The 16,354-nt window shown below is 40.8% G+C and overlaps 1 protein-coding gene across 1 annotated transcript in view; it reads left to right on the top strand.

Moving 5' to 3' along the window:
* Positions 1 to 8,020, top strand: part of FBXW8 (F-box and WD repeat domain containing 8) — a 211,775-nt gene extending 203,755 nt beyond the window's left edge. Inside the window, exon 11 of the mRNA XM_073625799.1 lies at positions 5,754 to 8,020. Coding sequence (XP_073481900.1) covers positions 5,754 to 5,898 — 145 coding nt within the window. The 3' untranslated portion in view covers positions 5,899 to 8,020. The remainder of the gene's footprint in view (positions 1 to 5,753) is intronic.
* Positions 8,021 to 16,354: the final 8,334 nt, after the last annotated feature.

The raw sequence follows: 16,354 nt of genomic DNA, 5'->3' as shown, positions 1-16,354 counted from the left end.
CACCCAAATACATGGGCTCCATCCTTCCCTCAGTTCTATGTAGCCTCCACTAATGTCAAACGTAGTGGGGTCCTGATAGCTTTCCATTGCTCAATGCCCTTCATACTCCAAGCAGAGATCAAAGACCCAGACGGTAGATACCTCATCTTGACAGGCCACCTACTAGATGTAGAAGTAGCGGTAGTCTCCTACTATGCTCTCAACCGCAACCTGGCCGCCTTTTTCTCTCACCAATTTCAAGTAATTGAATCCCATAAACGAGGTACCCCCCCCCACAAGCCCAATTAAGCTGGTAAGCTCACCTTTCACCAATTACTGCACCAACACTTTCCTGGACTACTGGTGAGAAAGCAACCCCTCTAAGAGGCAATACACCCATTATTCACACCCGCAAAAAACCTTTTCACGTATAGACCACATTTTCGTCTGTTCCTCCCCCTCGCTACTGGCCTCCCTAATTATTCCAATCCCATGGTCGGACCAAAGCGCTGTCCTCTCCTCTATAGAATCCCCTATCCCCAAACAAAAGGACTGTTCCTGGTCCCTGAACGATAACCTCTTAACGCATCCCTCCTACAAATTTGATATAGCTGCAGCTATCAAAGACTATGTCTCACATAATATTACGGACGAGGTTACCCCCCTAAAAATTTGGGAAGCCCATAAACCGGTTATCTGCGGGGCCTTCATCAGTCTAGCCTCGCATTGCAAGAAAGAGCGCCAGGCTCTCTATTAGACACTAGAATCATCCTTCCACCAGGCCCATTCTGCATTTCAGGATAACCCTACACCTGCCCACAGGCAAGCACTAGATAAAGCTAAACTTGAGCTAGATCTATTCTTAACCAAGTCAGCTGAGAAATCCTTCCGATGATCCAGGCATAATATTCACATTAAGGCGAATAAACTGGACACCACCCTGTCACTTCGTAACCTAGACCGCCCACATAAACCAATACGCTTGAGAACTTCCCAGGATACCCACCCTAGCAACCCTGTGAGGGTCTTGGAGACTTTTCAAAAACACCTTTCAGTCCTTTCTTCGGCCTCCGCCAGTTTAGACGAATCCTGTGCATCAGACTTCTTCTCGAACCTCCAACTGCCATCTTTATCAGCCCCTCAGCAGGCGAAACTGGACCAACCCATCACTGAGCTTGAAATTCGAAATGCAATCAAATTTCTTAAATAAACTAAACTAAAATAAAATAAGAATAAACGCCCAGGCCCAGATGGCTTTTCAACTTCATGCTTATAAACACTTTATAGACCCCCTCACCCCTCTCCTATCTGAAGCCTTCAATTCCATCTTAAAGGGTCGCTTTTTCTCCGTGGACTCCCTCAATGCAACCATATCCATGATATCCTAACCCCTATCAGACAACTCATCCTGGACAAATTTTTGCCCTTTCTCCTTGCTGAATGTAGACATCAAGTTGCTTACCAAAATTCCTTCTGCCCGCCTGAACATGATCATAGGTTCCCTTATTCATAGAGACCAAGTTGTCCCCACAAGACAAACAGGTGATAGTGTATGCAGGGCTGTTCTGTTGACCCATACAGCACGCTCTCGCCACATCCCTACATGCTTTGTTTTCTTAGATATCAGAAAGGCCTTTGACACCCTTTCCTGGCCTTATCTTCAATATGTATTACGCAAATGGGGTTTTGGACCTCACTTCCTAATGTGGACCTCCTCTTTGTACTCCATCCCTTCAGGCCACCTTAAATACGCTGGTTTTAAATCCGAAGCCTTTCATGTGCGTTGTGGGACAAGGCAGGGCTGCCCCTTATCCCCCCTTCTTGGTTGCTCTAGCCATTGAACCTCTCGCTCAAAAGATTTGTGCTAACCCCGACATCAAAGGCCTAGAGATAGGTGGCCATAATCATAAACTCTGCCTGCTTGCAGATGATATCCTTTTGTTTCTCACTTCCCCACAGGACCTCCTCCCCCCCCAACCTCCTCTCCATCCTAGCTAAATTCGCAGCTATCTCGGGACTGGTAGTGAATCCCCAGAAATCCAAAGCTCTTAATGTCTCCCTGCCTTCCTCTTTAGTGTCACAACTTCAACAGGTTCTCCCATCCATCCTAGCATGGCTGGGACATACAGTATATTACTGTAGTTAAAATGGTGATACTCCCTCTTCAAAGTTCTGCCAATCCTTATCCCTGCATACTTCCTTCAAATCTTGCAACGTAGAGCCCTTGCCTACATATGGTCCAAAATCAGACCACGTGTTTGCAAGGTAATTTTTTACCTCCCTAAACTCCAGGGTGGGCTAGGCCTACCTCACTTCACCAAGTATTACCAAGCAGCCCAATTCACCTATTATCACGCTACACATGAGGTCCCCCTGTGGGTGGCATTAGAGTCAGTAGATTGTGACCCACTCTCGGTGGCTAACTTACTCTGGATATGCCCAAAGGACCGCAAAACAGTTAAGAATCCAGTGACAGGCCATTTCCTGCAGATATGGGACACGCTTACATTTAAATGCAAACTGCAATCCCCCCACAACCCCCTTCTGTCCTTACATAACCCAGCCTTCTTTCCTGCGTGGTCCTCACCTTCCTCCTTCCACAGTTGGTCTAACGCTGGCCTCATCTGTGCCCACTTGCTCACCACTCCCGACGCTTTTAAGACGTTTCCTGTGTTATGCGAGTCATACGGTCTCCCTAGTTTTGAAATATTCGCTTCCTCCAACTGAAACACTTTTTTACTCAATGCTTGCGTTCAGATCCCTCTCTACCAGACATGACCTCCTTTGAACATACGTGGTAAAAGGACCCCCATGCACGAGGAGTGATCTCCCTTCTTTATGCCCTGTTACTAGACCCTCCTACTCAAACCTCCCTCCGCTATGTCACTAAGTGGGAATCAGATTTAGACCTCCACTTCGAGGCTAAAGATTGGTCAAATATCTGGTTAGCTACGAAATCTGCTTCTCAGAATGTAGTGGCCTCTGAAACAAACTACAAAGTGCTAATGGGCTGGTACTTGGTCCCTGCTCAGATTTCAAAATACTTGTCTTCATACCCACCTACATGCTTTTGAGGCTGCACAGAAAGGGGTACCCACCTTCACATATGGTGGAGCTGCCCAAAGAGAAATCTTTCAAATAATCTCAAACCCTAGTAAACGTGCCTCTCCAATCTGATCCCTCTATCGCCGTGCTCAATATAAATCCCCCTGAGGTATCCCACTTTCAGGTCAAGTTGCTCCTGCAGGTTTTCACTGCTGCAAAGCAAACAATTGCAAGGGCTTGGAAAACCCCCAACCTGCATACCCTTGAAGTCAAACATAGAATCACCAGGGCAATGATTCATGCCAAAGTTGAAGCGGTTGTCCTCGATAGTCTCCAAATATGAGCATCTCTGGCGACCCTGGGTGGACTATTTTCCTCCTTAATTGTCCATTGGCACCAGACTACCCCAGTTCTCTCCTTTCCCTCCCGGCGACCCCACCCTTTCCTTCTCTCACTCTTTAATTCTTTTCTCTTTCCCCCTTACTATAACTGGTCACTTCCTTTCCTTTCTTACGGATGACACTTTGGCGTCTTCCTTCATCCACGGGTAGGGTTGCCACATCATCCCTTTAATCTAGGACACATATTAATTACACAGGTTCTGAGGCTGATTTAATGCAGATAAGGCACCAAGTGAGTTTAATTACCACCTTAATCAGCCACAGAACCTGTGTAATTAATGTGTGTCCTGGATTAAAGGGATGATGTGGCAACCCTATCCATGGGAATAGCCTCCTAGACCAGCCCACCAAAATTAGCGTGATATGCTCAGCCGCCCGCAGCTGAGTGCAGCCAACCTGCTTAGGGTTACCACCCACCACAGTTGTTTAAACCCTATTATAGGGAGCTGTACGTGGATGCTCACAAGCTTTGTTTGGTATGATCTACAGTACCCGGGAAACATGCTCTAACCTGCACCTCCTATCATCGTTATATTGTTCCTTTACTAGCTTTGCATGGAGCATGCTCACCTTTTTCTGTCATTTTTTTCACATTTTGTTTGTAACCCTCCTTAGTACTTTATGAGGCTATTCCGCCTAATCGTGTTTTGGTTTCAATGCTATGTCATCTGAACTCTGTTTCATTCTTAGATCTTCAATAAAATCTTTGAAGATGAAAATAAACTATTAACACTTTTATTCCTGAAAGCATTCTTAATTGATGAAACACAGAATCACCCAAGCAATGGTCCACACCAAAACAGAGGCAGTCATACTGGACAGAGTGCCATCCTACGAAAAGTTGTGGAGACCCTGTGTTTCCCACTATCTACCTCTTGATTTCAATGTCTCTCTTCTGCTTCCATGATAGTTAAATTGTACCCTCCCCCCCTGCTACCGATTTGAGGTCTACCTCAGTGACATTGGCCCTCTCTAGAGTCTCCCTCTTCCTTCCAACCCCTCCACCACTTCCCCCACCCTGATGCACCTAAACTCTTTTTTTCCTTTCCTCTCTAGGCTGATCTGTTTGCTTTATGCCCTATGGCCTCTCCCCCTTTTTCATATTAAAGTATTTATTTATTTTTTTTTACTTACATTCTGGGACTATACACTCTCCACTGGGAATACTGGCTTAGACTGATACTGTTTACGGTGCCTCAGTATCACCCAGGGATATTATTGGAAGATTTTCCATGGAGCGACACCAAATAGTAGTTCTAAATTCCCTTTTCCTTATCACTGGAAGTTTCTGATAGCACCTCCTATTGAGCAGGCCCCCTCCTTTTCTAGACTTTGATGTTGCTACTTCCGCCAAGTCTAGACTATGGTATTTGCCTACTTTAGCCTGCTCCAACTGAGGCCTTTCCTCCAGTGTTAGATATATTTACTTTGTACATCTGTGCAATTGTTACCAGTTATGTTTTCATGGTCCAGATTTGCTGATGACATGCATCTGGCATGCTTTGTCTTTTCTTGACTTATAGCTCTCTATCGCATTTTAATATACTTAAATAAAATCTTTGAACAGAAAGCATTCATAATTTACAGCATTTTTCAGACCTACCTAAAACTTTTGCACAGTAAAATATATATATATATATATATATATCTATATATAGATATATCTATATCTATATATAGATATAGATATATCTATATATAGATATATCTATATCTAGATATAGATATATCTATATCTATATATAGATATATCTATATCTATATATAGATATATCTATATCTATATCTATATATAGATAGATATATATATCACTCTATATATCTCTATCTATATATAGAGAGAGATATATAATATAATTATATAGATATATATATTATATATCTATCTATGTATATGTATGTATGTATGTGTATATATATATATATATATATATATATATATATATATATATATATATATATATATATATATATATATATAATAATCTTTTTTTTGTTAATGGAGCTGACCTGTCATAATTTCACTATACATGGGCAACTTTACCACCTGCAATGGAACCGTTAATGGTTACCCTTTTGACTCATTGATGCTTGTATTTGACAACTATTGCAGAAGAGTAATGCATTGGCTTGTTCTAGTTGTCATTTTTCTAACATGTATTCGCAAACTCTGTAGTTCCTTCTGGTGACACTACTGTGTTTCACTTTGCTTTAGAGTCATCCAAAAGCTTGACATGTTTATCTGTAGTTCATACAAAACAAAAACATGTAGCTTTTATACCGCTACCAAAGTTGTATAAATATGTTTGCTTCTGCTTTTTCTTACAGACACCGAGGTACTATTAATGTCTACGACTTCTCTGTGCACCAGCGGTCTTATGAGAGTATCCTTCCTATTTGTCGTTCTTCCTACAATGAGGTGATCGGATACAACTACAACATTGGGTTGGCTGTCCCCTATGACCATGTGTGAAAATAGCAGATGCTTCAAGGAACATTGTTGCTGTTTGATTTTACAGCACTCTTACAGCTTGAAAGATCTAATGGAGCCATATATCAAGCCTGTCAGTAATAAAGAGTATACTGTATAGGTCTTCAGAATTCAACCAGCTGTTATGATATTAATATATAAAGAATGTGCTTTACCTTCCATCACAAATACACTGACATGCCACGCTTGTAAACACAATGCTGTTCTGCTCTTGTTGCTAGATACAAGAGTTCTGTGGAACAGCAGTGCTATGCAGAAGGTAATGTTTTCAGGATAATGGATTGTCCTTGGGAATGATTTACCATGAACTTTTTGACTTTTTTGAAAAGCCTGCCTACCTTTTTAATGATTCGTTGTTAAATTATGTTGTATGGAACACAAAAGTTATTTTAGGTAAAGTTTCCCATAAAGGTCAGACATGACATATGTCATAAGACCAACTGGTAATTAGAATCCTTTGACCCAAATGGCTTCTTTGTGTATTTGTTCATATCTTCACACTAGTAAAAGAAATCTCTCATTGTGTGGAGTTCAGTTGATAATCAAAGGTATTCATCCTGCAAAACTGTGTGTATGCTTGTTTCTATGAAAATTTCTGCAAAACTGATTGTTATTAGGCTACTTTCTGTCTAAGTTGGATGATCTTCATCTATAAAAACTGCATAAACCAGGCATTATGGCCACTAGATGGAGCTGGTCATTGGAAATGAATACTTATTTACTATGATCGTCTGCTTCACCTAGTGGACGTATTTTTCTTATTCATGCTGTTTTTATTAGCGACGGTAGACTAGTAACATTCGATTCAGTCAGCATTCGCACAGAACAAATGTACACACAGATTTACTGTACAAGTAGCTTTGTGATTTTTTTTTTTTTTTTTTTATAAATACACCCCTAAATGTTTCTTATCAAAATTATATAATGCAACATTTTTTAGGACTTCAATTGAAGAACATGGCCACGTTTTTAAAAAATGTAAAGATGCAGTGTCATGTTAACCATTTTTTATTTTTTTTTATTGCTTTTATTGTTTGAGACTATGCCAGTAGAAAATTGTCGTACCTCTGTCTTCCTGCATCTGTGGTTAGAGTAAGGAAGGGTTAGAACCTCTTTGAGTTTTTTTTTTTTTTTTAATTTGCTGTTTGTTTGGGAGATTGTGCTTGTTTGGGAGATTCTCCCTCACTTGCTGTTGCTGCAAAACCTGCCAGGTATTCCAACACTTAAAGCGTAACTCCACCTTTGAGAAAAAAAAAAATTCCCCTCTGGGTGATCTCTGTACATTGCAAATATTATAACAACCTTTGTTGCAGATTCCTACCTTTTTGTTATTCTGAAGAAATCCTTGTTTGTTCCTCTGTGCCCCTGTGCTCAGTGGGTCTAATGGGAGTGGTTTCATAATTATCTATCGCTGTGCACCTGCAGGGCACTAATGAGGAAATCTCCTGGGCCTGCAACCCTTCAGACGTGTTCCTATTGAAAGTATCTCACCAAAAGTGACATTTATGTTGCAGGGGATGCCTGAAATCTGACTTGTATCTTAGGCAGACTTCAGGGAAAATTGGTGAGCCAATCACACAAGCAGGAAATTATGTTTCTGGGGTGTGTTTAGTACACATTCTGCATACAGAACTCCAGGGAGATATGTTGCAAGGAATTTACAGAAAATAAACAATTTTTTAGTAACATTCAATTACAATATGACTTGTGTCGCAATTGTATATGCTATGTTATTTTTTCTTTATTTGCTATTTATTTTTTCCCACGAAAATGGAGTTACCCTTTAAATTCTCTCTCCTTGCCCATACAGAAAGATGGGGGTAAAACCTGACAGAGCTGTAACCCTTCCACACTCTAAAGGGTCGATTGATTATGTAAATGTTTTCTCACACTGAATCCAAGTTAGAAAATATGCGAATCCTTGGTAAAAGTTGGGTAAATCTTGGGTGAAAAGATTTATACGGTAAATCGATTCTAAAGTTTTGACCAGATTTTCTCTATAAAAGCCTCTCTTGACAAAGAAAATACCTTTCAATTGCCTAAATTGTAAACTTGTAAATGTTGTACATACTACTTTATAAAAACGCCCTAATATTTTAAAATGCGTGCTGGTGGTTTTTTTTTTTGTTTGTGGCATATTTTTATTTTATTTTTTATGGGGGGGGGGGGGGCGTAGGCTTCTTGACATCTAATGGATATAATGCTCAGGAAACAGATTTCAATTCCAGGCCAGGTTCACAAATAGAGCAGCTTGAGACATGAAGTGCATTCTGTGGTGCACTACTCAATGTAAAATGTTACTATTTCTTTGTGCGGCGGGCCCTTTCCATAATGTTCAGCATACTTGTACATTATGACACGCTTACCTTCTGGTGTGCCCTTCTCCAGTGATGACAGTTAAAATCCCCTCTCTGCTATCAATGCTTCTTCGAGGTCCCATGTCACTCCTATTTGGCTATCAGACAGCCACTGATGATATAACTCCAGCACGTGCACCCACAAGTTATATCATCCAGCATTCAGCAGTTTTGGTGCATGTTACATCGGCTGCATTGATATGTGTCTTTCAATGATGCTTAAAGCTGATCTCCAGCTTTTAGTGAAGTGTAAATAGTTCTTTTGGACCAGCTTGGTCAAAAGAAATAATTGCCTTCATTAACAGATGCAGTGGCTGTGAGCGCTCTATGAACTGTATGTAGACTCCGCTACATACAGTATACAGCACTGTCTTCCAGCAGTGGGATGGGAAGCTCCCAGAACAAAATCGAGTTGGGGTGAGCGCTGATCAGCCATTCACAGGGAGTTTTGTATTCTTTGAATGAACAGAAAGCTCCCTGAGCTAAGGTTACATACAGTTTATACAGCGCTCCCAGCCATTGCATCTGTTAGATCCCTTTCACACCGAGGGCGTTTTGCAGGCGCTATAGCGTTAAAAATAGCGCCTGCAATCTGCCCTCAAACAGCTGCAGCATTGTCTCCAGTGTGAAAGCCCAAGGGCTTTCACACCGGAGCGCTGCGCTGGCAGGACGTCAGGAAAAGTCCTGCCAGCAGCTTCTTTGGAGCGGTGAAGGAGCGGTGTGTTTACCGCTCCTCCACCGCTGCTCCCCATTGAAATCAATGGGGCAGCGCTGGGATACCGCCAGCAAAACGCAGCTATTGAGGCGCGTTGCGGGCTGTTTTAACCCTTTCTCGGCCGCTAGCGGGGGGTAAAAGCACCCAGCTAGCTGCCGAAATGCGCCGCTAATCCGACGGTAAAGCGCTGCTAAAAATAGCGGCATTTTACCGCCGACGCTATGGGCGGCCTGCTGTGAAAGGGCTCTAAGTGAAGATAATAGATTGTTTGAACCAAGCTGGTCCAAATGGACTATTTAAATGTCAAGCAGTATTAAACCCCAAACCAAAAATATTATATTTTGCTGATTACCAATCATAAGATGTGGTGGCTGCATTGGTTTTCTTTTTTAAGCTTTTTTCACCCGCTGATCTGGCCAGTAATACACCTCCTGTATTAGTGTCCCCACTCGGGATGAAGAAGCACAGGGGCACCTGTGAGATAGCAGCATTGTCAGTCTATGGGGCAGGGTTAGATGTACTAGCAGATTTAAATACACCAACAAATCGAAGCCAAACTCCAGCAAACAGTTGCAATATACTGTGCTTTTTGGGATAAAGGTTTTACATAAATCAAAGCTGATCATTGTAAGCTTCCCTGTTAGTGGTAAATGGTTTGTCTTATCCCTGTAACTACAATCTACTAGATAGCTTGTTTTTTTCAAATACAACAGACTTACTGGCTGGATCACATGATGAAAATAGAAAAAAGAAAATGAATGCAGCCACTACTTTAAGAAATGGTAAGCTGCAATAAAATGTTTGCTTTTGGGTTTAATGCTGCTTTCACTAAAAGCTGAAGATCAGCTTTGATACTTTGACTAAATACACTTTGAACACGGCAGATCTTTTTAACCCCCTGATATTTGGCATACAGGGATGAACAAAGCAATTGTCCTTGGTGTGCATAAACTGCACACAGCCAGAGCTGTATTTGGTACTAGGTTCTTTGGCATTGATTTTCTGTCATAGAGGTCGGCAGGAAAACAATTTGTCTGATATTGCCGAGTGCATTTTTACACAAGAGGGCCAAAATAATATCATTAAATGTAAGGCTATTTTTAAGGAATTGGGGCACATTCACACTTTTGCATTGCAGTAATGCATTTTTAATTCTGGGGCACGGGTATATGTGTGTTGCAGTGCACTGTCATTTATTCCTAGAGGCACAACAAAGCACATATATATATATATATATATATATATATATATATATATATATATATATATATATATATATATATATATATATATAGACACCTGTGTACCACAGATGTAAATACTCCATTTTGTGTTGTGCTGCATTGTAAAAAAAAAAAAAAAAGTTTAAATGAGTGGTCTGCCCTAACAATGCATCTTAATGCTCAAACACTTGTGCTAATGTTCCTGCAAACACTGCACTCATTTTCAGAAGCTGATTTATAGCACTTTTCCCTGCACAGTAGCAGTGTGGTATACAGATGGATCTTGCTGAAGTCAGCAGCCCAGCTTAGAAAAGATGCAGGTTATGGTAACAGAATCAGGAAAATTAGCAAAGTTTAGTAAATAGATGATGTGGATATAAAATGTTCAGAAGCAGGAGGACTATTTTGGAGTTGTAGATGGTTGTTACTGTACTGCACAGTGGAAAGATCTGATCATTAGCTGCCAAATATGGAACCTGTTAAAAAAAAATCCAGAAGCAAAAAAAACTAAAACAGCAGTGAAGCCAGTAAAAGTCATAAAGGTTTTTTTTTGTTCACCTAAATGGTTGATGCAGGTTAAAGTGGACCAATCATCCTACTCCCGAGTCCCAACCAGAAAAAATAGTGTATCTCTAGCCAAAACTGTTTTTAGTTTTGGATAGAGAACCCTTGTCAAATTTTTACTTTGATACACAGGTGTGGTTGTGGAGCACTAAGTTCTCCAATGTCTACAGGTGTCCTAATTGGACTTATCTTCTGTTAACCACTTCAGCCCCGGAAGAATTTACCCCCTTCCTGACCAGAGCGTTTTTTGCGATTCGGCACTGCATCGCTTTAACTGACAATTGCGCGGTCGTGCGACATGGATCCCAAACAAAATTGAAATCCTTTTTCCCCACAAATGGAGCTTTCTTTTGGTGGTATTTGATCGCCTCTGCAGTTTTTATTTTTTTGTGCTATAAACAAAAAAATAGCGACAATTTTGAAAAAAACGCATTATATTTTGCTTTTTGCTATAATAAATATCCCCAAAAAATATTTAAAAAAACATTTTTTTTCCTCAGTTTAGGCTGATACGTATTCTTTTACATATTTTTAGTAAAAAAAAAATCGCAATAAGCGTTTGATTGGTTTGCACAAAAGTTATAGCGTTTACAAAATAGTGGATAGTTTTATGGCATTTTTGTTATTAATTTTTTTTTTTAACTAATAATGGCGGCGATCAGCGATTCAGTGCTATACAAATGCACTGATTCCTGTGTAAATGACACTGTCAGTGAAGGGGTTAACCACTAGGGGGCAGTGTAAGGGTTAAGTATGTCCTGGGGAGTGTTTCTAACTGGGGGGGGCGTGGCTACGTGTGACACGTCACTGATCTCTGCTCCCGATGACAGGGAGCAGAGATCAGTGACACTGTCACTAGGCAGAACGGGGTGATGCTTGTTTACATTAGCACCTCCCCGTTCGTCCTCTCCATGAGGCGATCGCGGGTATCCCCGCAGCGATTGAGTCCGCGGGACCCGCGACCCGACTCACGGAGGCAAATTTAAAGGGACGTACGGGTACGCCCATTTGCCCAGCCATGCCATTCTGCCGATGCACATTCGGTCGCGAACCGGGTAGCCTCCCTGATGGTAAACTCGAGTGTGGCTCGAGGTTAAATTTCAGTTCCATTAGTGGTAACCCCGAGCCACACTCTGGATTACATTGCAGGATCCGGGTGCGGCGTTACTTACCTTGACCCCAGGATCCTGCGATGTCCCCCGCAGTGTCCGTGGGCTCTGTCTCCTCCGAAGCCTCTCCGTGCCAGGCTCCATTCCCTGCGAGCGTCGCGACGCACAGGGGCGGAGCCTGGCGGCAAATTAAAAAAAAAATTACAAATCATAACACATACAGTACTGTAATCTTACAGATTACAATACTGTATGAAATTATTTCACATCCCTTTTGTCCCCAGTGCTTTGGCCCATGCCCTGCATGCAGTTTTATATTATATATACTGTTCTTTCTGCCTGGAAACTGGAGATTGTCCATAGCAACCAAAAAGTGTCCCTTTATGTGGCTTTAGATCAGCTAGAAAACAGCGATAGTAAATTAGAACACTTGCAGAATTGAGCGATAGTGAATCGTGGGGAAATTTATTTTATTATTATTATATTATTATTTTTTTAAATTATTTATTATATTATAATTTATGTTTTTGTGTTTCATACTTCATCATACCCGGGATATCTACTAGACTCTTGTTTGGACAGATTTAAGTGTGTTATTGTTAAGAATTACAGACCTACAATATAAAACGCCAAATTTCCATGCAAAATAATTGTACCGCTTTCAGCACCTAAAATCCGAAATAATCATACCGCCAGGGAGGTTAAGGAAGCTTTTCGATCTGGAGGATAAACTCATACAGCCCCTTGAAAAAGTATTCATACCCCCTGAAATTTTCCACATTTTGTCATGTTACAACCAAAACGTAAATGTATTTTATTGGGATTTTTATGTAATAGACCAACACAAAGTTGCGCATTATTGTGAAGGGGCGGGAAAATAATAAATGGTTTTCCAATTTTTTTTACAAATATCTGAAAAGTTTGGCATGCATTTGTATTCAGACCCCTTTACTCTGATACCATTAAACTAAAATCTAGTGGAACCAATTGCCTTCAGAACTCACCTAATTAGTAAATAGAGTCCACCTGTGTGTAATCTAATCTCTGTATAAATACAGCTGTTCTGTGAAGCCCTCAGAGGTCTGTTAGAGAACCTTAGTGAACAAACAGCATCAAGAAGGCCAGGAACACACCAGACAGGTCAGGGATAAATTTGTGGAGAAGTTTAGAGCAGGGTTAGGTTCTAAAAAGATATCTCAAGCTTTGAACATCTCATGGAACACTGTTTAATCCATCATCCGAAAATGGAAAGCATATGGCACAACTGCAAACCTACCAAGCCATGGCTGTCCACCTGAACTGACAGGCCGGGCAAGGAGAGCATTAATCAGAGAAGCAGCCAAGAGGCCCATGGTAACTCTGGAGGAGCTGCAGAGATCCACAGCTCAGGTGGGAGAATCTGTCCACAGGACAACTATTAGTCATGCACTCCACAAATGCCTTTTATGGATGAGCGGCAAGAAGAAAGCCATTGTTGAAAGAAAGCCATAAGAAGTCCCGTTTGCACTTTGCGAGAAGCCATGTGGGGGACACAGCAAACATGTGGAAGAAGGTGCTCTGGTCAGATGAGACCAAAATTGAACTTTTTAGCCTAAAAGAAAAATGCTATGTGTGGCAGAAAACTAACACTGCACATCACCCTGAACACACCATCCACACCGTGAAACATGGTGGTGGTAGCATCATGTTGTGGGGATGCTTTTCATCAGCAGGGACAGGGAAGCTGGTCAGAGTTGATGGGAAGATGGATGGGTCCAAATACAGAGCAATCTTAGAAGAAAATGTTTTAGAGTCTGCAAAAGACTTGAGAATGGGGTGGAGGCTCACTTTCCAGTGGGACTACAACCCTAAACATACAGCCAGAGCTACAATGGAATGGTTTAGATTGAAGCATATTCATGTGTTAGAATGGACCAGTCAAAAAGTCCAGACCTAAATCCAATTGAGAACCTGTGGCAAAACTTGAAAATTGCAGTTCACAGATGTTCTCTCCATCCAATCTGACAGAGCTTGAGCTATTTTTCAAAGAAGAATGGGCAAAAATGTCACTCTCTAGATGTGCAAAGCTGGTAGAGACATCCCCAAAAAGACTTGCAGCTGTAATTGCAGCGAAAGGTGGTTCTACAAACCATACAAATGCACACCACACTTTTCACATATTTATTTGTAAACAATTTTGAAAACCATTTATCATTTTCCTTTCACTTCACAATTACGTGCCACTTTGTGTTGGTCTGTCACATAAAATACATTTACGTTTTTTGGTTGTAACATGACAAAATGTGGAACATCTTTGGCTTCCTGCCATAGTGACATTGGTGTCACAAGAACAGGAATGAAAGGGAAATCGCCTCATGAAGATATAAGGAAATAATTTCGGCCAGCTGCACCTCCAATAATCCTTTTTATTGAAGCTTCATATGACAAGCGGTTGATAGATGGAGCAGGGGACAAAGAGGTAGATGCGTTTTGCGCAAATGTTAGCGCTTTGTCACGCCATAAAGATACATGTAGCATTTCTCTACTATATTTAAAAACAATAAAAGATTAAATCTGACTGTATGGGAAACCGCTCAGCTGCACAATAAAATGCATTGTTTGAGGACCATTACAGGCAAATGTCATGTGGCCTTTTAGTCTGAGGAAGTATAAATAGACGACCAAGAAGTATGGTTTATTTTTCTAACTTTAAATAGCTATACAATGTTGTCTTTATAGAGTTGGTGAAATGTTTTACTAGTTTAGCGCACTAGAGAAGAATGACAAATGTTTGTATTAGCCAGCGTCCTTGTCATCCACTGTCACAGTGAAGAGACAGACCATGCCTTCTGTTTAGTGTTGACACATCATAAATTTAAGCAGCGTTACATCAGGGCATAGTCTTTCTGTTGTAAAATTACTATGAAAGAACATGCACATTTTAATTTTTTTCCATATACTTATGTTTTTAGCATTCACTCAGCCTATCGGTATTGTATTCTTCAAACTTTTTTTATTTTGAAACCTATTTTTAACCGGCTTCAGAAGAGATTGAGTGGAACATACATATCACGATAACAGGCAAGCATTCATCTACAAAGGCCGTTCACCATATTTAACTGCTCTAGTAGAAATGCATTCCATTTGCCAGATCCCATTCTCTCCAGTGTCCTTTCCATCCAAGTTCTCGAAATATCAGTGAGAGATGACAAACCTGCCAGGTGCTGACAAATACGAGAGACGGCAAACAAGGACAGATGATATTCAAACTAAGATGCTGAAAATCTGGCATTGATTCAAATACTGCATGCTGGACCACAATTATATTTGGGATCAAATTCAAGTTTTAATAGTATTCATATAATAAGTACACAATACAAGCAAAAAAATGTATATGAAAACGCTGTATTAACAAGCAGCATTTACATTTATATGCAAATAATAAAAACTTCTTAAAGCCGACGCTTAATCTGCTTATATGTTGAATTCCCTGGTTTCTCCCCTCTTATCCCCTCTTATCCCCTCATCAACAAGCTAATGAAATTTTTAAATAAAACCAATCTGTTTTTAATACACACCTTATTTAAAACCTGGGTCTCCATGATGCAATATACAATGCTGGCAGATCATGGCTGGTGTGAAGGGTTGTACAATACAGTCTCTTCTTCTTACATCACAGCACCCTACTTCAGTAGTCCTCTCTCAGGAGCCCTCGACTCTGATGCAAGCTGGCTCTTGGGAGGAATTGCATGCCGTTTGCCCTCGTTAACCCCCATATGTAATGCTGAGCCTCCATGATTGAATAATTAAACTGAAATCAAATGATTGAAAGGGGCAGGCTGGGTAGGAAAGTGCAAGCTGGATGATGCAGGACATCCTCCATCCAGGAAATGAGGCAATCTGACTTGCAGTTTCTAATGCACGCTGTGTGAAGCTCACAGTGTGCTGTGAAATCAGAGTAAGCTATTTTCAGTGCAGGAACTGTGCAGAGCTAAATGTAAGGCCGGGATTTAGCTTTAATATAATAGATATGGATGATATACTGTATATACTGATAAAAAAACCCATGTTAAACTATCTGATTTCACCATTTATGACAGAATTGGGAAAGATAACTTGGTTAATATGTGTTACACCAATGTGCCTGACTTGCTTAAAGAGAACCAGTGAGGTATAGGTATTTGTAAGAATCTGAATTTCATGTTTTAATGGTACAGCCTTACCTATGCAGAATGTGTGCTGTTATTTAGCAGTGTTAATTTCTTATACAAAAAATTTTTGTCATAATTTTCATGAGCGGCATGTTTCCAGTGACGAAAATCAATTCTCATTTTTGTCAATGAACGAAATCGGAATGAAAATGTGAGGGAAGGACGCATACCTCTGAACTTCTGGTTTCCTCGGAGCTCCGCCTGTAAAGCCCTTAAGTGTTTCCCCTCCCAGCAAGCAAGGTAGCGACTGTGGCGTGCTTAGCACTGGGCAACCATGCAA

This window comes from Aquarana catesbeiana, linkage group LG01 (assembly GCF_042186555.1).
Source record: "Aquarana catesbeiana isolate 2022-GZ linkage group LG01, ASM4218655v1, whole genome shotgun sequence".
Classification (NCBI taxonomy): Eukaryota; Metazoa; Chordata; class Amphibia; order Anura; family Ranidae; genus Aquarana; species Aquarana catesbeiana.
The sequence above is the reverse complement of the archived record's forward strand: the minus strand, read 5'-3'. Positions and strand labels throughout refer to the sequence as shown.